This window comes from Eumetopias jubatus, unplaced genomic scaffold (assembly GCF_037043125.1).
Source record: "Eumetopias jubatus isolate StellerSeaLion01/CBP00866 unplaced genomic scaffold, mEumJub1_p1.0 scaffold_3, whole genome shotgun sequence".
Lineage (NCBI taxonomy): Eukaryota > Metazoa > Chordata > Mammalia > Carnivora > Otariidae > Eumetopias > Eumetopias jubatus.
In genome coordinates, this window is record NW_028274809.1 from 35,576,947 (window position 1) to 35,604,701 (window position 27,755).

A 27,755-nucleotide genomic window follows, 5' to 3' on the forward strand; every position below is an offset into this window, starting at 1 on the left:
GGGGACACTAACATTTTCACCTCAAAAACATCAATCACAGAAACAAAAAGCAAAACCAAAACCAGATCAGATCCTAAGATTCACTGATCCTAAAATTTAAAACAGAATAATAAGTTATGTTTTGAAAGCACCATCCTTTTGGAAATCTGTAGAGGGAGACAGTTTCATACAGCTTTCATTTTCACTGCATTCAGGACTTCATTAATATTATTGAGGTACTTTTAGAAACAGTATCTGGTATGCTGAAATCCATTTTCTCAATAGGATTTTTAAAATTCCTTCAAGTTTTTGGAACACATGGGAAGCTTGCTCTTGTTGCAAGAACCATGGAAAATTTTAGGGCTTCTCAAATAATACTCCTTAGCAGAGGGTGGACTTGAAATCCTCGGGGGAGGAGCTGGGACACAAAGCTTGTTTCAAGCACAAAGATTCTTTGAAATCCTTTTTATTCTTGTGAGCTCTGCATTTTACCTCACAACATACCTGCGTTTCTGTTAATATGTTTTCTTCCCATATCTTCAATAAATTTGATACTCCAAGAACACACCTATTTTGGCCTTCAGTTCCCTCAAACAGAGTCTGAGACCATAGCACCACAACATGCTTTGTTTCTTCATCTGTCAACGTAATAATCATATTACCTTGTAGGGTTATTGTGGAACTAAATGAAATAACCTACGTGACGTGTTTAGTATCATATACTAAAAAATGCTAACCTCACATATTAATAAAGTGAGATATGTTCATCTAGAATATACTTTTTTTTTTTGCAATTACTAATACTGGATCCCACAGCCTACAGACACTGAGTTAATTACAATAATTCATTTAACAAATATTATGAAGTACCTACAGTCTTCTCGGTACCTATGTTAGGTGCCGTGACAGAGGGGATTATGTTATAATTGAGGAAATAGGTTTGTAACATGTACAGCAAAGAGAAAATGTGGAAAGTACTCTGGAGATCATAGATGAGCACGCTCAAGATGGTGGCTGGAAATTCTTAGTGGAGGGAAATTCAATGGCTCCTTCTACCTGTGGAGACGCACGCCTGTGTCAGCTGGAGATGCTGCATAGCCCCTTTGGCCTCCATTTTCTGGCAGTCCTCTGACAGAGGAGGCTGGACTGACCCCTTCACTAGTGAGTGCTTTTCCCTTTTTGTACACCTACTGTGTCAAAGAGCCTGGCATATATTTTCTGAGCTAAGAGCCTGGCATATATTTTCTCCTTTTATCTTTACAATAACCATTTGAGATAGATACTATTCTTACTCCCCCTCTTCTGATAAGTAACCTTGGACTTTGAGAAGTTTAACAAAATGGTTCAAGGTCACAAAGCTAGTAAATGGGTGGAACTTGGATTTGAATTCAGTCCTGCTTGCCCCCAATGCATGCAAAACAGCTTCCCTGGGGCTCTGGGCAGTTCAAAAACCAGGAGCAGTGGCACCAATGACTGAAGTTAGGCAAACCCTACCAACCAATCTCGCCCTTTCAGCTAGGCTAAAGCTCCCTGTGTGCAGGTCCCAAAGTGTGCTGTTCGCTGTTTAACCCAGTTTGTGACAGTTGGTAACATATAAGCAAGCACACAGTACATGTTTATTGATTGAGTGGATTTTAAAAATGGGGATGCTCTCCAGGGATACTCCAAATCCCACAGGTCTTGGCACCTAATATTATTGTCTCAAGAAGATAGAATGAGCATGTGAAATCTGAGGTCTATTGATAATCTTTTAGGAAGTGATGTGCTGGTAACTTTGTATTTTGGTACTAGAGACACTTTTGTGTCTGTGTTGGCTGTTAACATTTTTATCAATAGGACATGAAACTGAAAAGAAAGAATAAGCTATACCTGAGAAACAGGGAAAATCCCAGATCATGTGGCAAGCAACTTTTCTGAAGGAATCAACAAACTTCGTAAGAATAAAATAATTTCACAAAGGGATTGTGTAACTACCTAAATATTCCACAGCCGAACCCTGAATCACATTTCGTTTTATTTAATAAAACTTGCTGTATTTGAGATTCTCACACATTGCTTAAAATCATTTAAAAAATTTGTGTAACAAAAATACCGATCGCTGTTTTTCATAAAGTGACTACTGAATTACGGCCAAGGGCCAGGCAAGAAAAATAGAAAAAGAATGAAGAATCTGGTCGGATCCTTTGTTCTGGTAAAAAGAAAGGCACTGTGGTCAAAGGGTAAGGAATTAGCTGGTTGGGGTGCAGACTGCCATTCATCCAATTAACGAGATAAAATCTGGGTGAGGATGAAGAATTTAAAATGTGCAGGAGATAAGAATTGTAAGACTAGATCCCAGCTGAAAAAGATGGTCTTAGGGAAGGTTCCCATCAACGACGGCGACAGCAGACTGCATTTGATCCTAAGAGAGGGCTCAGCAGCTCCGCTGTGGCTTGGTGTTGCAGCTGACGGAGCAATCTGGTTTCACGTACAATGTCCCACCCATGAACCCCAGCCTGTTCCAGAGAGTTTAAATTCGTCCTAGTATCTGTTCAATAGCTTTACGACCGTTGGACAAATTTAGAACTAGAAGTAAGTATAAAGATAATACAATAAATCTAACCCAGGGTATACTAGTATTTTAAGATTGTCTGAGGGTGTTTATTATTTAAACAGGGTATTTGGGACATTAAACAGTCTCATTTGTGATTTCAACTTAAAACATGTAATTGATTTTCTTTTGAGGTGTTAAGTTGGCAGCTGTCAGCAGATTTGACTGAGTTTGTAAACAGAATTGGGAGTGTTTTAAGAAAACTTCACTTAGTACATCTCTAAGTTTGAATTATTAATCTTATAAGAGCTGCTTAAAAGCTTGGAACATGTTGCTCTTAGGCTGGTGAGTTTGCCTTGTCAGGCATCTGAAGTGCTCGAAAAAAAAAATCAGACACGTTAAATTTATAGATGTAATTCAAAATGTTAAAGAGATTTTAAGTAAAGTTTCAAATGGACTGTTGTTTTTTTTTTTAGGGGAATGTAATTTGTTAAACTTGAGTTAGTTGAACCTAAGAAAGAACAAGTGAAAAGGATCCTATAAATAACACAGCAAGATACGTAAGTTGTGAAAGCATACAACTGATGTTTTAAAATTTAATTCTAAACTCAATGTCATTTTAAACCTGGTTAACTATAAGTAACCCTTTATATGCCCCCAATTTTAAATAACTCAGCTGACACCTATTCTTTGCTGAGTACCTGCTCTGCTGTGCGCTCAGTGGGGCCTGCTACTTCTATCCTCGGGCCACGTGAGGCTCCCAAGGTTTCCAAGGGTTAAGTGACTTGCCTGAGGTCACATGAGCCAGGATTTCGGTCCTAATTTTAGGACCTTGCTCAGAATCCATATTACTGCCAGTCGACCTATGGATTGCTTCTGACCAGGAGGCTACTAACCAAACAACCATGTGTCTACTTACTGGCTTCTTCTTTAACTTTATCCATTTCTGCCATTAATGAAACTTCTTTGTCAATGATGCTGGGAAGGGAAAAACAAAAACAAAAGCAAAGAATGCTTAATCAAAGAGAAACTTTTAATAAGCACTGGAAGCAAAAGAAAAATTATTGTCATTAAACAAAATACAAAATTACCATAAATATTTCTATGTTACAATGCCAGCAGCACCCTGTGCCTTTCCAAAAATGAGGCTACACGGAAGGGATGCTCCCAAGTATTTCACAGTGACATCTGCTGATTAAATCACTGTCAGCAAATCTAAAAAAAAAAAGCCTTTCAGAATTGTGCTGCTTTGAATTTAAGTTTGGGAGTATTTTTGCCCCGTGGATTCCAAAGTTCCACCACTATATGAAGAGTATTTGAAAAGCTGGCACTCAGGTGATCAAGGGCTGTGGGTCACAAACGTCTCTGTGCCTTGCTCCCCCAGATACTGGCTGGGGGGCAGGGAGGTGGGGCCATCTCTGGTGCAGATGGCCCGGGGACCTACTTTGGGAAATAGGGCCTGGGTCAATCCATCTATGTGTTCTGTAATATGAGTCTATGACTTCTCATTCCCCCAAAGCAGCATACCAACTTCAAATTAACTCCCCCCCCCCCCATATATTACTTTTTTGGTTAGTTCTTTGAAAAAGTGTAACCTTCATAAAGTAAATAATGATCTGCCCAAAAGTTCACTTCTCTCCCATCCTGACTCCTAGTTCCCCTCACAATGAACACAGCATCAGAATTCCCTTATCCAGGTGACTCTCGAACAATACCTTGAACTGTGCACGTCCTCTTACAAGCATTTTTTTGGGTAAACAACACAGTACCATAAATATATTGTTTTTATGATTTTCTTAACATTTTTGCTTCTCTAGCTTCCTTTATTGTAAGAACACACTATATAATACATATAACAAACAATACATGTGTTAATCGACCGTTTATGGTATCAGTAAGGCTTCTGGTCAGTAGGAGGCTATAAGTTAAGTTTTGGGGGAGTCAAAAGTTATATGCAGACTTTAGGCTGAGCGGGGGGTGGGCACCCCAATCCCCTCCCCTCCCCTCCACTGCTCAAGGGTCACCTGTATATCCTTGAACAGATTTTTAGGTATATATAAGCATAGATGTGAGGTGTTTTTACATTTTTATTTCAACCATAACTCAATATATTTCAATATATATCTCAAAAAGATAAGGACTTTTGGGACTATAACCACAGTATTACTAGAATATCTAAAAACATTAACAATAATTTAATGTTATCTGGTATCTACTCAGTGTTCAAATTTCCCTAATTGTCCCATACATATTTTTTTTATTTTTTATTAACATATAATGTATTATTTGTTTCAGAGGTACAGGTCTGTGATTCATCAGTCTTACACAATTCACAGCACTCACCATGGCACATACCCTCCCCAATGTCCATCACCCAGCCACCCCATCCCTCCCACCCCCCACCACTCCAGCAACCCTCAGTTTGTTTCCTGAGATAAAGAGTCTCTTCTGGTTTGTCTCCCCCTCCGGTTTCGTCTTGTTTCATTTTTTCCCCTCCCTTCCCCTATGATCCTCTGTCTTGTTTCCCATACATATTTTTTAACAGTTAGTTTGAACCAGGATCTAAATAAGTACCATCCGCTGTAATTGGCTGATTGTCTATGAAATCTGTTTTCGTCTTTTACCCCCGTTTGCAACTCATTTACTGAAGAAACCAGGTTTTTGTCCTATTAAGTTGTCCAAGGTCTGAGTTTTGCTGACTGCATCTTCATGGTATTACTTAACTCATTTTTTTAATTTTCCTATGAATTTGTTATGAGATATAGAAATCTGATTAGATTCAGATTTGTTTTTATTTTAGGAAGGATACCTTATGTCATCTACTTCCATCAGCAGACCTATAATGACACAACACAGTTATAAATATTCCTCTTAGAAAAAAAGTCAAACCTGAATGTATTCAAATTCCTACATCTCATAACAAATTTATAGGAAATACAAAAGACACCTCTATTTTTTATGATTATTAGCAGTCATTGATGATGGTTGCCTAGTTAAATAGGGTTTTAAGAAGAATGGGGATATTCAAATTCTATCACTCCTTCTTCATTTATTTACTTTGAAGTCTTCCACAAAGAGAAACTTACCCTTATCAACTATTTGGGTTAATATGTAGTATAATTTACCTAGGTAAGCAGGATAAATGCTGGTAGATCCGTTTTCAAAACGATAGTTGGTTCCCTAGCATCCCTCCAAAGTAACCAATGAGATTTTTTTGCTTGTTTGTATAGTTTATGAACTCATAATTAATGTGCTTCCATACACTCATAATTAATGTGCTTCCATACAGCAAGCATCCATACTTACTACCTCTCTGTTCCAACGGATGTACATTTTCCCCTCCGTCAGGTGTACTTTTTTTTTTAAGATTTTATTTATTTATTTGAGAGAGAGAGAGAGAGAGAAACAGCATGAGAGGGGAGAGGGTCAGAGGGAGAAGCAGGCTCCCCGCTGAGCTGGGAGCCTGATGTGGGACTCGATCCCAGGACCCTGGGATCATGACCTGAGCTGAAGGCAGTCACTTAACCAACTGAGCCACCCAGGCACCCCGTCAGGTGTACTTTTAAAAACTTAAAGTGTATTGAAAATTTCTTTCCTCTTTAGGGGAATATTTTGTAACATTCATCAGGGTAAGAAGTATCTTTGGGCTGTGTCTATGGGAGCATCCAGATGATGGGACCATCCAGATGATGGGACCTGAACACTTGGGAGAGTCAGGACTGTGCACTGAGACACTCAGCTCATTCCAACCAGGAAATCCTAATGGAAAGAAGTGACGTCTCCAGAACTGGGCACTAAGCCTAAACCATCAAGTGTAGATATCAACTGTCCCCATGACGCATATGGCTCAAGGTCACTGGATATGATCACTTTGGTGAGAGAGCACATAAGGAGACCTGTACCTTCTTTATTGACATTAAATAGGTATAATGTCAATGTGTTTTAAATATAGGAAATACAAAAGAAGGAAGTCTTCATCCCATCTCTGTCACAGTGTATTTGGCTCCCTTCCCTGGAGGTGTCCACCATCACCAGCTTCTTGCATTTCTTTCCAGAGACCATCTATTCATAAACCAGCATATGTTTCTTAATCATGTGAAATGCTGAGTTAAATCACAAGAGGCTTGTGCCTCTGTGATTATGAGGTATATTTACCTTCTCTGTCAAGTTCACACACGTAGCCAATAGGGGCCAAACAATTTTTTGTTTTTGTGTTTAACAGCCCTCCCAGAGAGGGCAGTTCTATGTTAGTTTAGGAAAATGAGGCTAATTGATGAGCTGTTAGAGAGATAAGGTGAGAACCTAGAAATCTGGAGTGAGAAGCCCCAATTACAACAATACGATTCAGCTACTCTGCGTGAGGACATGTTTTGAATTTTTATCCCCTATAGAAAGAGAGGCAGAAGAGAGAGGGAGGAGTCAGCATGAAGGCTGGGAACTGTGCAGGGTGAAGAGCCTAGGAGAAATCACCAGTGCTGGGGTGGGCGAAAGAACTTCCGTGGGCCAGAAGGTGATGTGAGCCTTTCTCGGGACGTCTGGGTCTTCACTGTGCTTGGAGCGAATGGTCTGAACGTGCACAGGTGCGCACACACAAGACACCGAGGTGGGGGGCTGGGTTCCATGTTTAGGTCAATATGAGGCTAAGCAGATGGAAAGGCAGACTGAGCGTGAGAATATTAAACCCACCCTCACCCCTGGAACTGGCACAAATCTTAGGGAGGGCTTTCGGCTTCCACTGGACACCAGCAGGAGTTCAAAGAACTTGGGGGCGGGGACAGTCCAGCTGAATCACGGGCTACATGTCATGTGAGCCTGGCAGCTGACGCGTGCTCTGTTCTCTTCCCCGGCGGAGTGCAGCAGGGGGCACAGGTTTATACCCCAGAGAGCACTGGAAATGCAGGCACGTATGAATATTCAGCCATTGCACAAGCATTTGCTGAGTGCCGGCCCTGTGCCAGCAAGGCTGTTGGGGCAGGGCAGGCAGTTGGGAATGAAGGCCCCCTGCCATCCCGGTGGAGCCTACGGTCTTTTTGGGAAAGCGAAAGCGGAGACAAAGGTGAGAGGACCTGCTGAACTTACTGGGGAAAAAGCAAAAAACCAGACAGGGGAGAAAATGATGATGGAAAGAAGAAACTCCCTCCTCCCCAAACAACCGGTAGGCTTCTGATTAGAGTCTCTGGGATCTGAAAGCATGTAAGGTATGTAGCTAAAGGAAATTCATGCACGGGATCAAGAGTGGGTGTGGTAAGCCTTCCCGAGGGGCAGCCTCCCATCGTCCTCCCACACACCCAGTTCCCAAACAAGGCCCAGAGCCTGGAGGCTGGGAGCCCTGCACCCTGTGTGCGTGTTGGGATGGGAGAATGGTGGAGGAAGGGGCCTTTGCTGATTTATTTACCAGCTCCAAGATCGGGATAAATTCTTGTGATTAAATTTGTTCACATAATTATGTGCCCAGAGAGTTTACAAGATAGACATCTGGAGTATAATACATATCCCCAGGTTCAACACATCCTCGACAAAGCTGGATATTCATACAGTGGTTACTTTTGGGCCTTCCAGGCGAGCAACAGGAGGGATGAAGGTTTTCACAATAAATTGTTAATCTGCCCACTTGAGGATGTGAAGGAGCCTGTGAAGTTGGCATCAAACCATGCTTCCATTCTTCTGGGTATTTCAAGCAAAGACTGTACTCAAGAGTCTTAGTAATGCAAGCACGGCTATGTACGACTACTTTCAAAACTTGAGTGCATAAAGGCAAGCCAGGGATCTCTGCTGAGCCTGGACCCTGCGCAGAACCGATGAACTGAATGCAAACCAGGGTTTGGTGCGGGCGTGAAGCAGCTCCCTCTGAGCCTTCCTCCAGAATCTCAATAAGGTACACCTGAGGGTTTCTTTGGGCTTCACTTTCAAAGCGGCAGGACTGTGGAAGGGCAGAATACTGTGGGAAGTGGGTACAGAGGATGGAGAGGGGGTAGTAGTAAAGGTCAGACACCGAGGAGCCGGACCAGAGGGGTCAAAGAGGAGACACTGCATCCAAAACCTTCCAAGGCCCGGTCTCATATCCAGCTCCATGAGCACATTCATCAGCGCCATGCGTAAGTCCTACTGGGTCTTCTTAGAGGTCCTGGGGCAGATACTTACACTGAGTGCACCTCATGAAAAACTCTGCAGGCTGCCAAGGACAGAAGGTGCAGGGCAAAACCCTGGGATGTAGGAGTTAGCAGATAAGGAGGGCGGGAGTTCTTAAGAGGAATGACATCAGAGAATTGAAAAGGCGAGGAGAAATCACAGGCAGTGTCACAGACCACATTCCTACTGAGGAGCTTAAAGGTCATGTGTTTGCTTTTTAGGTACACCTGTGCAGACAGACGTCAGCCCTGAGTTGCTTCAAAAAGAGAGCTGATCATAACTAACACATCCTGAGTGCTTACTGTGTGCTAGGCACATTAGGTAGACCACCAGCACCTTATTGGAATGACCTTGTTTAAGCTTCATGAAACTCCAGAAGGTATGAGCTCTACTCTCTCTTCACCACAGGGCCTTAGCACATGCCCCTCTCTCTGCTGGAAGACAACCCTCCTCCCCAACCCAGCCTTTCTTCATTTCATTAACCGTGAGTCTTCCTTCAGGCCTCCACTAAATCATCACTTTTTCAGGGAAACCCTGAGTTTTAAAAAACTTCTGTTCAACTTTATGGTCTGAGACTATTGTGGGTTGCTTGACAAGAAACTGCTCAATAGTAACAATAGCCAAATTATGGAAAGAGCCCAAATGTCCATTGAGTGATGAATGGATAAAGAAGATATGGTGTGTGTGTGTATATGTATTCCATATATATGTATATATATATAAATGAAATATTATTCAGCCATCAAAAAGAATGAAATCTTACCATTTGCAACAACATGGATGGAACTAGAGAGTATAATGCTAAGTGAAATAAATCAGACAGAGAAAGACAAGTACCATATGATTTCACTGATATGTGGAATTTAAGAAACAAAACAGATTACCATAGAGGAAGAGGAAAAAAAAAAGAGAAGGGGAAACAAACCATAAGATACTCTTAACTATAGAGAACAAACTGAGGGTTGCTGGAGGGGAGGTGGATGGGGGGATGGGCTAAATGGGTGATGGGCACTTGTGATGAGCACTGGGTGTTATATGTAAGTGATGAATCACTAAATTCTACTCCTGAAACCAATATTACACTATATGTCAACTAACTAGAATTTAAATAAAAACTTGAAACATAAAAAAAAGAAAAAGAAACTGCTCAATAGTGACGAGCAGGGGAGACAACGTATTCATTTTTCTGTGGGATAACAATAATGAAACTTCTTGGTATACTGTAGTGTTTGCATATAAATTATGTTTAAGCAAAAATTTATATAATTTCTGCCACTGATGGAATCTAATCATTTGAGACATAAGCTTATGAATAAAAGTGCAATGATAATCACCAAACCACACAGGGTTTGGCTCAGAATCAAAACAGGTAGTTGATGGTTCTGTATGCAAATTAGGGTGGCAATAAATTATTGAAATTTGTGTTTTCCCCCACTGATCATCTGCAATTCTTGGTTTTGAACATTTTTGCTTTGAAACAGTAATCCTCTGTACTTGACAGAAATACAGAACTCTTTAACTAGTCTTTCACTGACCCCTATAAGTTCTTTTTTAAAATTTAAGGTTATTTATTTACTTATTTGAGAGAGAGAGAGAGAGAATGCGCAGGAGCAGGGGGGGGAGGGGGGAGGGAGAGGGACAAGCTAACTTCCTGCTGAACATGTGGGTCTCTATCTCAGGACCCCGAGATCCAGACCTGAGCCAAAATCAAGAGTCTGAGGCTCAACCAACTGAGCCACCCAGGTGACCCCCACTAGACATTCTTTAAATAGTTGGATAAAGTCCTCCAGAGGGCACCAGACTTAAGACACATCGAACATGTTCTACATAAACCGAGCTCACATAAAACCTATGCCGACCTCACATGTTTCAGATATGCCCTCTATCCTTCCAAAAACACATCTTCTCATTTTATCTAAACTGTCTGGATAGTAAAATTTTATTCTGTTGCCATAAAAAAGCTTTTATTATTAAAGCAATAAGGTGTAAGGAGGAGATTACCATGGCAAAGTCTTTACGGTTTATTATATAGTTAATCACAGAGATAAAGTGTCATTTTATAAAAATGTTGCCACTGCCTTGATTCTTTTCTACAGAGGACTTATAATAACAATAATAAAAAGAATCAGAAAGGCACTTTAGCAAGAAGAGATTTATCATTTTCTGCTCTGTGAAAGATTCTTCTTTAAACCCGGAGACTAAGATACTGAGTGACAAAACCTCTTTCTTTTGAAGCTGGGGCAAGCCATGTCGAGTCCGGTGTCCTTCATAAATAAAGATGCTGGGATAGGGGGCAGCCATGGGACTGTTAGTGGTTGATAAGCTGGCGAGCAGAACCTGCTGGTGGGTACTGAGGAATGAAAGCAGAATTTCAAAGGGAATTTCAAGAAATCAAACTGCCGGGGCAGCTGGATTTGATGTTAAAGAGTTAACACTAGACCACATTTCATCTTGGTGAGTTTGCCTCAGGGAGGCTGCAGTGAGAGAAATTGCCCGGGACCATCTGATCCCAGACAGTTTGGCTTCAGGACCCTCTTGTGGATGAAGTGCTTCAGTTCAGAGCCTCCTTAACTCCTCAGCTGCCAAGCAGAACAAAGCAGGTGGAGCGGAGTGGCCGAGGCCGGAGCGGGATGGGCGGCCGAGCATGCTCTGTCCCCCAGCCCCAGCCCAGCAGACAGAGAGCGTGGGAATGGCTGGGGAGAAAGGATGCCAACGACCTCAAGGGTGATGTTTCAGTCTTTCTGGCCTGTACCAAATAGCATAAAGACTAATGTAAAAACATTGCCCCCGCTGTGAGCTGCGCTCCTGCCTATGGCATCAGGGGGAAGGACGGTGAATGCCCAGAGGCGTACCAGCGTCAATGTCCAGTGGCCACCATGTGGGCCGAGGTGAGGAGCCAGGGCTGACGGGAGAGGCAGCGTGTACTGCCCACCAGGTGGCTGGCAGGAAAACTCCCCTTATTAAACATTTAAGGGGTACTATACTGTTACCACGGGTGCCATTTCCAGTCCAGCTCCCTGAGTGTTACCAGGAATTCCTGGGCCCAGGGTAAAACCCATTTCTCAACTATTGCTGTTTGTCAACAGAGCTTCTGTCCTGGGCCTGACAGGAACGGAGGCAGTGAGGCCGCGTGTGGTCTTCTATTCCTAGGGTCCGGAGGATTGGCAGCTCTACCACTTACAACAGGTGCCTGCAAATGGCACCCGTGATCTCGCATGCTGCCAAGTCCCCATTCCTCCTTTCTCTGTTCTGCTTCTTGAAGGGTTGCAGAATACGCCCCCTACCCCCAAATACAGCAATTTGGTGTATTGACTATTGTGAGCTCCAGGCACTTGAAAAACTGCCAATGCAGGGAGAGATGGTATCTAAACTTCCCTCATCTGACTAAAGACAGAGCCTCCAAGGAACTCAATTGTCATAAATCCCCTCCTGGCGAGTTTTGCCAACCAGGTACGACAAGAGCCTAGAAGGTGACCCCACACCCAGACGTACTTTGTCACAAATGATCATACCTCCCGTCTGTTCTTCTAAGGGCCTCTTGTATTTCCTAGAATCATTTACTCTCCCCTGAGAGGCCTATATCCCCCCACCCCTGCCCCTGTCAAAATGGTATTTAATTCTGAATTCTGAGCCACCACGGGAGCTTCCTCACTTTTCCCTGGGTATCGCCCATGTATACATGAGGTACACATGTTAATAAACTTCTGTTCGTTTTTCTTATTAATCTGTCCCATTACGGGGGTCTCAGCCAAAACCCCGGAGGGTAGAGGGAAAGTTCTTTTCCCCTCCATCCCCATCTTGTCCCTCTCCTGTACCCTGTATGCTCGTCACTGGTATCATGTGATTTGTGTGACTCCTCTTCCTTCACTTGCCATGTGATCACGTCCTCTAACGCCTACCCCAGCCAGGTCTCTCCTGCCCTTCTCTACGCCCCCTGTGGCTGGTCTCACTCCATGCTCATTATTAAGTAGTTGGCTATGTTTCATTCTTTAGTTTTGTTGGGATTCCTGGGTCTGTCACCTTCTACTCTGTACCTTTTTCCATTTGATTTTACAACCACCTGCCTTCTTTTTTATAATTGGAACTCTTCTTTTCCAAACGCAGCAGTGGTGACAAACTGATCTTTCTAAACATCTCCTGAATTCCATACTGTTATTTGGTAAGCACAGCAAAACCCAACATACATGTCTACGGCACGTAGACTGGGGTTGGGACACAGCCCTTTGAAGTGGTGCCTAGTAATCGGGACTATCGGGGAAAGGAAGCAGCGGTGCCTCTAAGCATGAATCACACTTAAAATATAAAGCAATTAAAATCCCTCTGGCTGTCAATGAATGCAATAAGTGCACTCAATTTGCCAATCAGGCTGAGCCCATTTTATTTCTCTTTTTTTAATCCGAGGTAATATTATCTGTTAATGTTAATATCTCTTAGTTGCATATTTTATATTGGAATCCTACAATAATTTAAGTCACGGTCAATGAATATTTCATCACACTGTCTGAGGTGCACTTCTGGAATGAGACATGTGCAGATTTAGTATAAAGACTGATTCCCAATACTTATAAAATCCAGGAGTTCCTCAAAAAGCAAATAGTTAATTGAAAAAAAAAGCAACACAAAGATTCTTTCTCTTCTTGGGAGTCTTAAAAATGGTATCAGAGTTGCAAAATCCTGTAAATTCTACCAATCCCACAATACCACAAGCTCAGCTGAAAAATCTATCCTCCTTGTATACCTCCATTTAGAATTTTACATAGGATTTCACTTAGTAATGTAACTTCTTGTCTTTACTAATTACTTCTTAGTTTTGTTTCTTTCCAGAGATCACTATTCAGAGAAAGTAACTTACCTGTATTTCAGTTTCTATAGCTTAAACATTATATCATTTACTCCCACCCCCTTAAAAAAAAACCAAACTAAGACTACCACTATGGAAAAGAAGGCAGACTTGTATCTGTGGATGTTTAACTGTCTTACAGCACAAGGGGGCCATTTAAGGCACTGAGTTAACATTCCTCACATTTTTATTTCATTTTACATGCTCACTAAAAAAGCTGGAAAATATAGAAAGCAGTATAAAATAAAACTAATTTCAAAATAAAACAAGGCAAAGTATCTCTTTGTTTCAGACTCCAAATAGAGTCAAGCACTCAGAACACTGTGGCATTTCTCTCTAATTTGAGCGGGGAGGGGAGGCGTCCATGCAGAAGCCATCACGGTTGTTGAACACAAGGAAGAGCAACAGAAGCTGGAAGAGACTGATGTGGCACAAAGAGTCCCAGCAATGCTGGCCCACGTCTAGCTTAGGTCCTGGCCTCGGGGAGGCTGCTCCTGGCCTCCTGATGGGCTCTTGTGTGAGAAGGGGTGGGTGGGCACCTGAGTTTCCTGGTTTGGGCACTGAGGCTCTTCACCACCCAGCATCTCCAGGCTCGCTACCACCACTCCTCCTCAGCACCTGCCCTAGTCCGCCTGTACCTTTTTCCATTCAATTTTACAACCACCTGCTTCCCAAGTGGGGGGGAGCAAATGAAATTTTAAACTTTATGTACTTACTCTTTACTTTAGAAAGCAGACTTTCCTAATTTCTGGGATACAGATTAATAGTGGTATACATATATGACTTATACATAAATTTTTTGGTTTGAGAGGGATGTGTTTGTTCACAATCGATTTATTCATGGCATGAGACCCAGGGAGTGTACTCCTCCCAGAGCACACTGTCTTTTTGCTTCGGGTTCCTCGTGTTGTTCCTTCTGCAGGGAACCCTCTCTCTCTTCTCGGTCTGGCAATTCCTAGCCTTACTTCTAGTGCCAGTCCAATGTCACCTCTGCGATGGACCCTTTTCCAGCCAGCCATCAACCCTCCCCGACGCGCGTTCCCTTTCCCAGTTTTCGCCATACTGCACCACACAGCTTGTTTCTGTCTACTCCCACTAGACCCTGCACTTTGTTTGGAAGGGCACCACTTTTATCCCTCAGTATTTCTAGCAGTGTCTCTTCAAGCGTGGCCCTTAGACCATGTACGTTGGCACCCTCTGTACTCATGACACGCAGGTTCCTGGGCTCCCCCCTCACTCACAGAATCAGAGCCTCTGCGAATGGTGTCCAGGTGCTCCCTGTGCATTCCAAAGTCTGAGAAGCACTGGCTCATGACACGTGTGTCTCTCTACTGGAGGGGTGAATGAAGAACAGGGAAGAGAAGGCAGAGAGAGGGCATGGAAAGATGTGAGAGGGGAAGGGGGGTTGATCTGGTGGCCACGGTGGCCATTCAGAATCAGGGTCCTTTTGCCTTACTTCTCCTTCCATCAAGCAATGAACAGTAAAACCCTCCTTATCGCATAGCTGGGATCCACTGCATGCTAAACAGAAAGGTGGAAAAAAGAGACCTTCTTCCCATTGTCTTGGTACAGAGAGAACAAAATTGACTAAATACTTATCTGGAAGGAAAGAGAACCAACCTAGATGGGCCAGGCTAGAGATTCTCTAGAATAATCTGAGAAATGCATATCTTGTACCTAAACTCTTCATAAAACCCCTTGACGGTAGTACCCCGTTTTGTAGCTGAGTAGAGGTTAAGAAACTCAACCATCTTCAGAGCTAGAATATGTGGAGTTGAAATTTAAATCCTATTCTAACTCTACACAGCATGCCTCCTAATTAAGTGGTTAATAAACCTTGGAAGATGTGACTTTTGTTAGAATATGGCTTACAGTCACTGGAAGAACAGTGTAACTGACATAATAGGGAATTCTGTTATACTGACTTCAGGCACAGCCTGTTGTATGGTTTCTTGCTGTCCTAGCTGACAAATTGCCCCAAATGACTCCTTAGTCTCCCCCTGAGAGACTACAGAGTCTCCCTCTGTAGCAGTGTCATAAACAGAAATAAGTCCTAAGATCCATTCTAGAGTTGTGATCTAGGATAAGTCCTAAGATCCATTCTAGAGTTGTGATCTAGGATAAGTCCTAAGATCCATTCTAGAGTTGTGATCTAGGATAAGTCCTAAGATCCATTCTAGAGTTGTGATCTAGGATATCCCAGTTTGGAAACTAGAACGTATTTTGTATTTACACTAATATCCAGGAACAAATTTGTTGAAAATGGATTATACTATAAATTAAAACACACACAAAACACACACTCTTCATCTGGGATTGTACAGATAAGAACAATTTGCTTCATTCTTTTTTATATCTCTACTCTATCATGAAAACTAACCCTATTCAGGAGCATGTTTCCAAGCTAATGGGATTGGTAGCGTTCCTTTGCTGAAAAGATTCAGAGATCTTTTCAGATTTCAAGCTGAAATCACAATCAACTTCTTGTCCTCCAGCTCTTATTGTGGGTCTATGATTCCACAAAGAAGGCTGCAGTAAAAGGAAAGCTGACCTCCAGTGCCAAGTGTGTGGCGGACATAACATATGGAGGTAATCACACACAGAGCTCAGAAAGGCTATTAATACAAGGTACTATTTATGCTGGTTTCCTGGGGACTATACCCAACTGAAAAGGCCAGTTCTGTACTTTTTGTATTTATCAACCCGCTCTTCCTTCATGTCGAGTGATTCACTCAGCCCTTGCAGCAGCCCTGGGGAAACATCTAATGCACAGAAAAACCTCGGGGAGGAGAGAAAATAGGAAAAGAGAAGCTTTCACCTCCAAAGAGTGAGCTACACCTATTTAGAATGACACATATTCACAAACGAGGCAAGATTTGAAATACAGTGTACCACAGGGACTCGCCTTAGTCACAAAGTCACAGGAACCTTGAGTTTCTCTGTGGTTTATGGTATTTACCCTTTTCACAATTCAGAATGGATCCGGAGCTTATTTCTATTTATTGGACTGGTGCAGAGTAGGGAAAAGGAGTCATTTTGCTCAATTTGTCAGCGAGGATAGTGACAGAAACCATACATAGGGCTCTCCTGAGGCATAAATATATTTATTAGCCTCTTCTATCATTGCCTCTTGATGTCCTTTGCAGGTGTATGTTCATCTCCATACTGTGAGTTCTTTTAATATGCTGGCATAATCTCGAATGTTGGGTGTGGGGAGAAGGTACAGGTTTGTTTAATTTCTGTCATATAGTTCTTTGTACAAGTCACAAGCAGGTGGGCACTTAGAAAAACTATCTGATGAGAAGGAAAGAGATCAGTCAGAAAGTCTTCGCTGGTGCAGGTTTTGATCAATGGGAAGATTACATTTATTTCCAAAGCAGAAGGACATGGAGACCTTTTATTAAATTTTGTTTAAAAACCGTAGAAAAGGACAATGCAAGCTTCTGATTTTGTCTTCATTACACGCTTAATCTAAGGAGCTGGCAAAATCTAGCAACCATTGAACACGCTGCTGCTATTTAACAGGGAACCAGAGTCTGCACGGCATTGTGTAGCAATGCCAAGTGGCTGCAAAAGTTCCCCACATCAGCTCTCCCACAGGCAATCCCATTACGAGCTTCCCCTGTCAAATGGCCTAGAGAAAAGCATCATTCTGTGAATGGACAACACACTCTTCCAGAACTTCTGACGTTCGCGGGTGCACGAGGAATGAGTACCATTTCAGCCACAGTTTTCAAATGGAGTCTCTGCTCATTATCTGGGCTTATGTCAATGTCTTCCATGTGACCGAACTCAAAAACCAAGTTTGCTTGTTGTCACGGCATCTACTCTGATTCTAGAAACCGCTTCAACTAAGACGTATTTTTCCTGTACTCACCCATCAAGGTATACACAGCGCCACAGTTTCCATGATTCAGCTAATTAGATGGTCACCAAATATTTGCTCCACCATGACTGCACCCTAAGGGGCAGAGAGACCAGTTTTCCTTCAGCTTAAGTAGCTCAAGGGCCAGCATGGCTGCAGATGTCACCAGCGTGACAGTGGCTGGACACAGGCCATGTGAGCCCAGGAGCACCCAGGAATATTGCCACCTGGCCGAAGCCAAAGAGAAATAATAATCCTCTAAACAGACCCTTAATGAAACAGCTCCCTACTGTATCTTTACATACTTCATCCTAATTCTAGTCCCCACTGTGAAATTCGGTTTTATGACAAAATGAGAAAAAGACTCAGGGAGAGACATAATGGCTAATGAGAGTGCCTGCCTGCTATTAGCAACAACTTCTGGTTCTTCATTTTTCCATTTTCTCCTCAGGACTGAGTTGAATTCTATAATGCAAATAGACAAAAACGCCAAGCCCTCAATTTGCTACACTTCAATATAACCGGTTTTCTGGTCTTGAGGAGACAAAAGTGTAATGTAATGTAGCTAGAAAGTTTACGTTTAAAATTTCCTGCGGCACTGATAAGAAAGCACCATCTTTCAGTCAATGTTAGGTTATTCACTAAGAGAACAAATAAAAAACTCCAAGAGCACAGGAAAACCAGGCTTTTAGCATCAAATGGAAAGCCACGTATTAACAAAAAATCAGCTAAAAGTTTGGGGAATGTAAGGGGTGGGCTGGGGAGAACCAACCCAGGAGGAAAGAATCCTGCTATGTGATAAACCTGCAAGGAAAGAAAAATTGTCTCATTTGGACTCGAATTGAAGTCATTCCAAGGCTGTATGTTCCATGATTTGTACATGATTTGGGCGCCCAAGGAGCAGCAGACTGGGAATGTGGGACACAGGGCTGCCTCGCTTGTTCTGGAAGGCCCCACTGGCAATTTCCCCTTCGGGAGGCCTTCTCAGAAAAAGGACACAATGTTTAAAATGTCACAGGGATGCTTATCTGGTCGGTGTGTGGGGTCACCCTGCTGACTACCCTGGTGGTCTGTGTGTGGTTTTGCTTGGCTACCACGAAGCTTCCACGGCAGACAAGAGGCCCACTTCGGAGTGAGATTTGAGGGATGCTGGAAGATAGACTTCATTTCGGAATAGCTTTTTTTGCAGCCTGAAATTCTCACTTGTAGGCTTATTCCTTTGGCTGATGGAGAGGGTCTCAACGCTCTGTTAACATAAGAATTAAATATATCACTTTGGGAAGGAGGACCCACGGTCATCAGAAGGATGAGGTTAGGGTTAGTGTCAATCGTTACTAAGAAAAAAAGGAAAGTGATATGGGGCCCGGGTACAAGTTTATCTTGTAGTGAGTGGTGTCGTGGGGAGGAGCCCCTGGCCCGCAGGGAGCACCTGTCTTTGCTGTGGGGGAGGACACCCCAAGGTGGAGAGAAAGAGGAAAGCAAGGGCTGGGGGTGTGGGGGCGAGCAGGGCCTGGAACTCCTGACCTACTCCAAATTCTGCTGAAGTAAGACCTGGCGTTGCTTCAGGAAAAATTAAACATGAGGTATAAGGACGCATGCTTGGACTGATTTCCCTTTCCTACCTGAAAGCAAAGCAGCCTAAAAATATTGTTCCTCCCAGCCTCCATTCTCTATGACACTGTTACCCCATCCCCAGCACAAGCTCTACCCTCTGGCTCATTACCATCTTCCATTTCCTTTAGGAGTGCTTTTAATTAGATGTTAAATTGACAATAGCACCTAGCAATTTTTACAGCCCTGTTTTGGAATACTTCCTCCCCCAGCATATGGCACAGCTATCGAGGATTATTCTCCTTCCTTGATGTTTTTTGAATTTAATGTTTATTGTTCATTTTAAGCCTGCACCATCAACTTGGACACGCACACACACACATTTGTGATGAGAAGCTAGACTAGTCTGCACACAAAGCAATTATATCTGGCAGCTAGGATTCCAAAGGATGAATATTTTCCAGTTGTGGTAGGGGGCCAATCATATAGAAAGGAAACCAGCTGTTTCATGTTACTTCCTGATGTGACTTTTCACACAGACACTCATGTTTCAAAATTTATTTTCCGTTAAGACTGCGTGAGAGCATCATGTCATCTTTGGTGCCCTCTCGGATCCCCAATTCTTTATGGGAAAATGAGAATGATCCATGTAATGATCATTCAGCCTTATGTAACTGTGTCCTGGTCGCAGGCCAACTTTGAGCTACTTCATGGTTTTCTTCAGTAACTGTACTGAATAAAGCGTTCTTCATGGCCAGGCTGGGTCCAAAAAGCACTGGGTTCATTTTATTCAGATGTGTGCTCACCGGGGACTGGGCATGTGCAAGCAAGTGCTTTCTCCCAGTCTCCCCAAATCATCGTGCCCGTGAATCCCAGCAGGCTTTTGGAGAACTTGATCAGGAAGGATTCACCTCCTGAAGCCCGGCAAAGTGAATGTTTAGAATGTCTTACCTGAGAGTGTCTGTTTATTTCTAAGCTCCATGCAGTGCCCGTTGAAGGCTCTGGTGAGGGCGCCGGATGGCCCGAAGCAAGGAGAGAGGAAGCTAGAAGTGCAATGTAGCTTGTGCCCAGGGTGGGTTCAAGTCTCTCTCCGAACCATCACTCGTTTGGGAAATCTCCAGAGGCCTTGTCCCACATCTTCCGCATCTGGATACGCCTTACAAGGTAATCCTGAGGGTCTGACTCTATTAAATGAATGACGCTGCATTCAAAATTTTCTCTAATGCCTGGAGTCCAAGATTACACCCCCAAGAGGAAAACTTCATTTTTGAAAACATGCAAGCTGCCTTCTTCAATTCTGTGACCTGTTATTTTTTAAGAGCAGCCCAATCCCTGAAATTCATCCATTTCTCCCCCTCAGAAAATGAGAGGAGGACTTTATCCAAGTACATCAATCACGTCGCTTAGGCTAGGCTGCAGGCTTGTTTGGAAGAGAGAGGTAACGTTTTTCCGTTTGGCAGAAATGCCTGCTGATGGTCGATGAGAAAGAATTCCTTTTGTTTTATGTTTAAGCTAACATGTATGTACTTATTTTGGCATCATTTTTATTAAAGGTTAGATCGGAAAGCAAGCACTGGTGTTTACGCATTTTTGTAGTAACAGCACATAGAAAATGGTTCATCTCTATTTCTTCTTCTTCCGTTTGGAGGAAAAGTGCCATTTGTTAGGAGGTGACTTTTAAACAGCAGTGCTGCCTGGCAGAGTTCATTCAGAAGCGATCCTACCCAGCAGTTTAAAACAAAATGTGACCCACAAGCTGAGAAAAGATACACAACTTCCCTGGGTGCTGCCTGCCCTGGCACCACACTTCTAGGTCTTGAGTGAAACACAGAGAATCAGTTATAAATCTCAAGATGTCTCGTGACCCATGTGGTGCTCGTTTTACTAAGGAAATAAAAAAAAAAAAAAGTACTCCAAGCAGCTGGAGGAGAGAGGTAACTTGAGGTCAGTGCTACATTTTGTCAATTAGTGTGTGAGTCACTCAGAGGGAAGGTATCATACAGAGGCCCCAGAGGAAGAGTTTACTCTAAAATGCCACACAAAAGAGTAAGACAGAGTGGTCTTCCCTGAGCAGTTTACTAATGCCTCCAGAGACTAGGAAACTACGACCCCCGCGAGCCGAATCTGGCCCACCGCCTCTCTGCATTTCGTGCCACAACAGTAGAACTGAGTAGTTGCACAGAGACACGGCCGGCTGTAAAGCTCAAAATATTTACAAGCTGGCGCTTTATAGATAAAGTTTGCTGACTCTGGCTCTGGAGAACAGGCCTGGAAGTTGAGTGTGCTTATATATATATATATTAGGGTAACTTAAGGATAGATTTAAAAAATCACAGAACTAGAAAATTTAAAAATCAGTAATACTAATAACACCTTTTGTTTGTATAGCACCTTTATCTTCTCTAAGGACTTTCAAACATATTCCTGCAGTTTGCTTTGAACAATTAGTTTATCATCTGATCAGACAGAGAAGAGTTCCACTAAGGTGGAGATGACATGACTGGGTAGAGGGGAAATGATCCCTCACTGAATGAGGGATCATTCAGTCTCTGATTTTTTTTTTCAAGTCTCTGATACATTATGCACACTGGGATCTTATATTATATGTAGCAGACGGTTTAAAATCCAAGACTTCTAGATTATGTTAAGCGTAATCCTTGGTTTTATACAACTCTATAATCTGCTAAGAAGCGCATCTGTGTCAAAGAAAGGACTTGAAAAGGACAGCTATGTAGAACATGGGATCAAATTCTAGAATCATGGAGAGCCAATGAGGTACAGAGAACACATGTGAGCCTGGGTACTGTGGATATGTTTTTCTTGTCTTTATATGTTTTCTCTTTAGCACCCTGATTTTCCTTCAGGAAACCACAGCTCTTCAACTCTCAGTCCATGAGATTCAGGTGGGGCTCACCCGACCACTAACTCTGTGGTGGGCACATGGCCCTGGCCTGGCTAGTGGGGAGACTGTCCCTCTTGCCACAGCGACTGGTTTAGGGACAGATACATGACCCAGCCCAGCCAATGTGAATGAACCCTTGGACTTTTGCTGGAACTGGTGGAGACAAAGCTCTCTCTCAGATCACAGGGACTAAGGATTACGTAAGCTGGGAGCTGCTAGGGGGTCATCTTTGCTACCACATGGAGAGATCATACCTAAGAATCAAGCCAAGAATAAGCAGAGCCAGGAGATTGTAGGAGATGCTGAGAGAGGAAAGGAAGGAGAGAAGGAGAAAAGGAGAAAGGGAGGGAGTGAGAGAGAAACTGAATTCTCAGAACATAATTTGGGCTTAGAACCAAATTTGCCTAAAGGAATCTTCTGGATTTTTCATGTACATCAGCCAATAAATTATCCTTTGTTGTGAACTAGTGTGACTTGGGTTTCTGTCACATGAAACTGGAAGAGTCTTGACTGATACACTGAGAACTTTTTCTACTGACAGTAACTTAACCTTTACCAGTAGATACTTCATTTCAGTCGTGCACGTGAGCAAATATACAGAGCTCAAAGAAATGTCTCCCATCAACATCAGTTGCAGAGCGGGGCAGGGCAGGACCAAAACCACACCAGTGTATCATTTCTTAATTCCAGTCTCAAGATACCCAAGAATGGGATTCTATCACTAAGCTTGCTTAAGATGTTTCTGAGTTTTGTTAAGGGAGTCTTTCTTATTTTATAATGATAAGGCTGGAAAATATTTTTTTCTCAGTGGCATTCATGATATTAACCTTCCAGGGATTTGTCAAAAATATCATTTGTTGAGGTTGTGTTCTACATCATTCATATACTTTGGGGCAACTTCAAACTCCAGTGAATTATGTGTATCGGGTTTCTTCTTATTCAAACATTTTCCCTTCTTTTTTATTCCCAAGATATAGGCCTCTGCCTGCAGGACTTAAAAAAATTTGCTGAGTTGTTCTGTGATGTTTACGTATTAAATAAACAACATTTCCCATCAGATGCTTTTACCTGTAGGAACAGCTCAAGTGCCGTAAGTTTATAGTTTCTAAGTCGAATTACTCACCAGTTGTGTAATTCAGCAAAGGCAGCTTTGATCTTCTTCACTGAACTATCCACTTCTTCCTTGATCATGACACGGTATCTCGTTAGAGACACAGTGCAGCGTTGCAAATCCTTCACCGATTTCTCAATGTTTGGGCCTAAAAGTAATGTCATGAAAAAAATGTTAAATTGAACACTTTATCTTTTTCTATCTGAGCTAAACAACAACAACAAAAGCAGCTAACTCCCCTACCCCTAATAAAAAGAGAGAGATTTATCTTTTGTTTTTCAATGAAAAAAGAAAAAAGTTCTGTCAAGAAGATGTTTCTGTGTTTATAACCCAGACTTTTAAAAATCCACAGCGGGTAACTGGTGCTGTGGTTTGACTAGTGGGTGCTGCGGGCGGGCCATTTTGGGCACACGTGCCTCCCTTGTGCTTTGGAAAGAAGCTCTGATCATTATGTTCTATTATAGACGACAGTTTCTTAGAATCTGATTATGTCTGAAGACCATTCGTGCCGCTGGCTCTCACCACTCTGTGTGGTTAAAAGCCAGCAGGGCTTTTGGATGAGGAAAAGGAGATGGAGATTGGGAGAGGTACAAATGAGCTCAGGAGGGGAGGGAGCACTGGTGCCAGGTACGCTGGCTCTGGCCCCATCAGTCCTGAGCCAGGCCTGTAATTAGAGCAGCAGCACTCAGAGCTGCTCAATGGCTGCCAATCTCGCCTGATCTCCTGAAACCATCACCAAGGTACACAGATAGGGCAGAGCAAATGGGCAAATTGTACGGATCCCAACAAGGCCACGTTTCTTAGAAGAAAGAACTCTCCCTCAAGAGAAGTAAGAAAGTCTATCAAACCAAAGCCAAGGAAATCAGATACAACTGAGGCTGAATGAGAAGAATATCATTTCATCCTCTGGGAATCAGAGAGGATGTGATTTAGCCCCTTTCGTGTTTAATACCAGTTATGTGTAAAGTATAACTAAGTTCAAAATATAATAAAAACATAGTGTGTCAATTATAAAATCCTCTTTCGGGGTTACACTGTCTGCAAGGTTAACGCAGAACTGAATTTACATGAGGAAGGTCATATCAGCCTCTAGATTCATCTTCATTCAGTGCAAGTTAAGAACATGTGTGCCAGGGAAACATTCGGCAGTCACATTACTAAAAGGGCTCCCACATTAACGTTTGCTTCATAAAATATGAGGGTACAAAGGATTCGTGGTGCAAATTTATCCATGCCTACGAAGAGAAGAATGACCACAGAGGGGCAGAGAAAGGGATGTAATTCCTCTTAAACATTTGAGACCTTTGACGAACATGGGAGGAATCACATCTACTTTTTAAACTATGTGGGTCACAGAAAGAAATGCAATTGCATGTGCATCTCTCTTCACTAAGCAGCATCCTTTGGAAAATTCTTTCATTCTGGCACTTCTCTGAGTGTGCAAAATGTGTTGAATCATTTGTGCAAAAGAAATCACTTTACCTCTTTTCTTTGCCAACTCATCTGGCTTTATTTCAAGATGAGCTGCAGGGGTATTGGACTTAACAGGAGATGTTTTTGCCTTAGGCTTGCTTGGGTTACAAGGCTGCTCAGCTGACCACTGTAGGCCATCTGACCTCTCTGGTGTTCCATGTATAGGTTTGGGGTTCCCATCTAAGGATAGTTTCTGTTGCAGTGGTCTGTTGCCTTCTGTAAGAAAACACCAAATAATGACTGTGAAGTGATAAACTAAAAACACTGATGAGAAAGTGATGGGGGAATGCCAAGATTTTTGTTTTTGTTTACATGTTGGCAATAATGCCCTGTTGCAAACAGTGAAGAGACTGCTTTAATAGAATCTCCAGAAGATTTGAGGATATCCTAGAAATACAGCCTTGCGCTGGGAGTTGGAAGACCTGGGTGGGCATTTTGGCTCTGGTAATTACTCATACGGTGGCCCTGGGCAAGCCACTTAACATCTTGGAGCCTTGGTTTCCTCACTCGTAATGAAGGTTATTAGGAGATGAAGAGATTTTTGGATTTTTTTTTCCTCATTTAGTAAAGGTGTAAGCATCTTTAAGTAGGATTTCATATTGAGGCTATAAAAATGCAGCCTTCCTATCTCCAAGTGCTACATTAATGTCTTGTGGTATTTTATTCTGAATTAATGAAGGCAGAAGAGTGATTGCAGATAGGGCAAGAATGAAGTGACAACAGGTACTATAATCATTTCACTTAATCTATGGAGGGATTAAATCAGGAAACATAATATCTCTACTATATTTAAAATCTAGGGAGTCAGATTGTCTCTAGAGCTTTAATAGATGTGGCAATAAATTAGCAGCACATTGCTCTCAGCATCTTTTAAAGGTAGGTTTCTATTTAGTTATTGCTGGAGTGAATTAAATGGCATCTTAGTGGCCGGAAAAGGAAATGTATCACCCTTAACATCTTACAACCAGAGAGAGCTTTGGGTGTTAAAAAAGGGAAGCCAGAGTGCTCTTGAAAGCCAGGTTCTTGGAGAAAGCTGAGTGTAGTAGAGAGAGTGCAGGTATGGATCCAGGAGACCCATGTTCTGAGCTTCCCTGTGTCCTGGATGCACCTGTAGGAATGACTCCACTTTTTGGTTGACTGTAGCTCACACTCAAACAGAGCACAGCACCACCTCTATGAATCCCGGTCCCTTTGCGTCCTGCCTCACTTCTCTCTACTCCAGTGGCACCTCATAAAAACTTACTGCATTATATTTTAACACAGGGCTTATGTGTCTGCCCCTCATCCCTGCCTTGAGGAGGCTAGGACTCCCTTGAAGTCAAATACTGAAATCTGATTCATTTTTGAGGCCCTAGTACTTGGGTCTGGCTCAATAGCTATCTGTAAAATTGTGACTGAATTAAAGTACCCTTAAAATGATTTCATAGGAAAAAGACACGACAAAACAAAGAACCTTTCCTAATACTTGCCACAAACAATTGGAGACTATACTGGGAGGGTGCAAAAGACTATCATCTGGGTCCTAGTCAATTTGATTTTAGACATGTAAGAGAGGTGTAAATTTTACTTTGGTTGAATCCATCATTCATAACATATATCAAGAAAGCACAGGGGTGCCTGGGTGGCTGTTGGTTGAGCGTCTGACTCTTGATTTCGGCTCAGGTCATAATCTCAGGGTCATGAGATTGAGCCCTGCATCAGGCTCCATGCTCAGCGGGGAGTCTGCTCGAATTCTCTCTCTCTCCCTCTCCCTCTGCCCCTCCCTGCCGTGGTCTCACTCTCTAAGATAAATAAATAGGTCTTAAAAAAAAAAAAAGCACAGCATACATCTTATGGGCTTAATGATGAGTACTCTCTAAAGGGAAATTACAATACACAATGAAATGTTCAACAAAGGTAGTGAACAAATTAAGTACTGAAAACAGCATTTCCTCCAGTGGTGAAACAGATTTAAATGGTAGTATGCAATTTTATCTTTAAGTATACTAAAGTAGAATTTCAGTGTAGGGCAGTGGTTATCAAGGTTTATTGTGCTTGAGTTCTCCCTTAGTACTTGTTACAAATGCAAATTTCCAGAAAACACCTCCAGGGATTTTGATCCAGCAGTGGGTCCAGGATTCTACTTGCCAGGTGATTCTGTTGAGGTGAAGATGGATGGCACCATCCACCTAAAGAAACTCTACTGCATAAGAGGAAAAACTAATTTTTTGATGAGTCTGTAAATGTTTTGTTAAAATAGTGATTAAGTGCAGGCTCCAACTCACTCCCTCTCTAAATCTTAGTGAAGATTCAGCCTTGATGAAATGTTATAAATTGAGAATCTAAAATATAGCGCATTGTGCACAGTGTAGTAAATTAGTCTTATTCTTGAAAATACGGGGATTTATATTATAGCCTAATGGAAATAACGATCTTAGAATGAAGGGAAAGCATTATTCTGTTGGATGCATAAGAATTTTAAATGGAAGGCAAGCATGCAAATGAGCATGGGTTCATTAACCTACAGCTGAAAATATTTTGTTTGTGTCTCAGAGAACTGGTATGTGGGTTACTGGTTCATTTCATCATTCATCCAACAAAAATTCATTGAGAAATATGAATAGCAGGTTTTTTTTTTAGGGGCCTGAAAAGCTGTCTTATTGGTAGAAATCACTGAACACTGGAAAGATCTGAAACTCTCAAAGATGGTTTGGATATATTTGCACATTGGCTGTACAGATCTGTCTCCAAATATAGTAAAACTCTGGGGCTCTTTCAGATGAAAGCTGGTGGTAAGTTATTCAGCTATAACAGAATTAGGTTCATCTTAACCACAAATCCTGATATTTCTAGCAACAGAATAATGGGGGTCCTTTCCTGGATACCGTGATTTCCCTCTAACATTATGGCCAGAAATACCATCAGTTCTCTTTCTGAAATCTACTTATAAACTTCAACAGACTGTAGCTTACTCAGAGTTTATTCCAATCTCTGTTCAATAAGGTAGCCACTAGCTCTAAGTGGTTATTCAACATTTGAAATGTGGCTTGACTAAATTGAAATGTGCTGTAAGGGTAAAATTCACACTGAGATTTGAAGCCTTAGTACAAAAAAAAAGAATTAAAAATATTAATTTGACAATTTAAAAAATATTGATCATATGTCAAAATGATATTTTGTATGTATTAAGTTAGATAAAATATATTATCCAATCTAAATTTACCTGTTTCTTTTTACTTTTTTAATGTGGCTACTAGAAATTTTATTTTATTTATTTATTTTGCTAATAGAAATTTTAAAATTACATATGTAGCTCACATTATATTTCTATTGGGTAACACTAATATAAATCAGAAAGAGCATGAGATTATTGATCTAAAATCTGCCATCCCTACT

At 42.1% G+C, this 27,755-nt stretch overlaps 1 protein-coding gene across 5 annotated transcripts in view; it reads right to left on the minus strand.

The window, feature by feature from the left end:
- The window catches only part of SPATS2L (spermatogenesis associated serine rich 2 like), a 160,305-nt gene that overhangs the window by 12,103 nt on the left and 120,447 nt on the right, over window positions 1–27,755 (minus strand). For 4 of the 5 annotated variants that reach the window (XM_028124586.2, XM_028124616.2, XM_028124625.2 and 1 more), the window contains 3 exons: window positions 24,390–24,596; window positions 22,920–23,055; window positions 3,429–3,487 (listed from right to left, as the gene is read on the minus strand). In XM_028124586.2, coding sequence (XP_027980387.1) covers window positions 3,429–3,487; window positions 22,920–23,055; window positions 24,390–24,596 — 402 coding nt within the window. The remainder of the gene's footprint in view (window positions 1–3,428; window positions 3,488–22,919; window positions 23,056–24,389; window positions 24,597–27,755) is intronic. The other variant, XM_088021602.1, reaches the window with a different exon arrangement.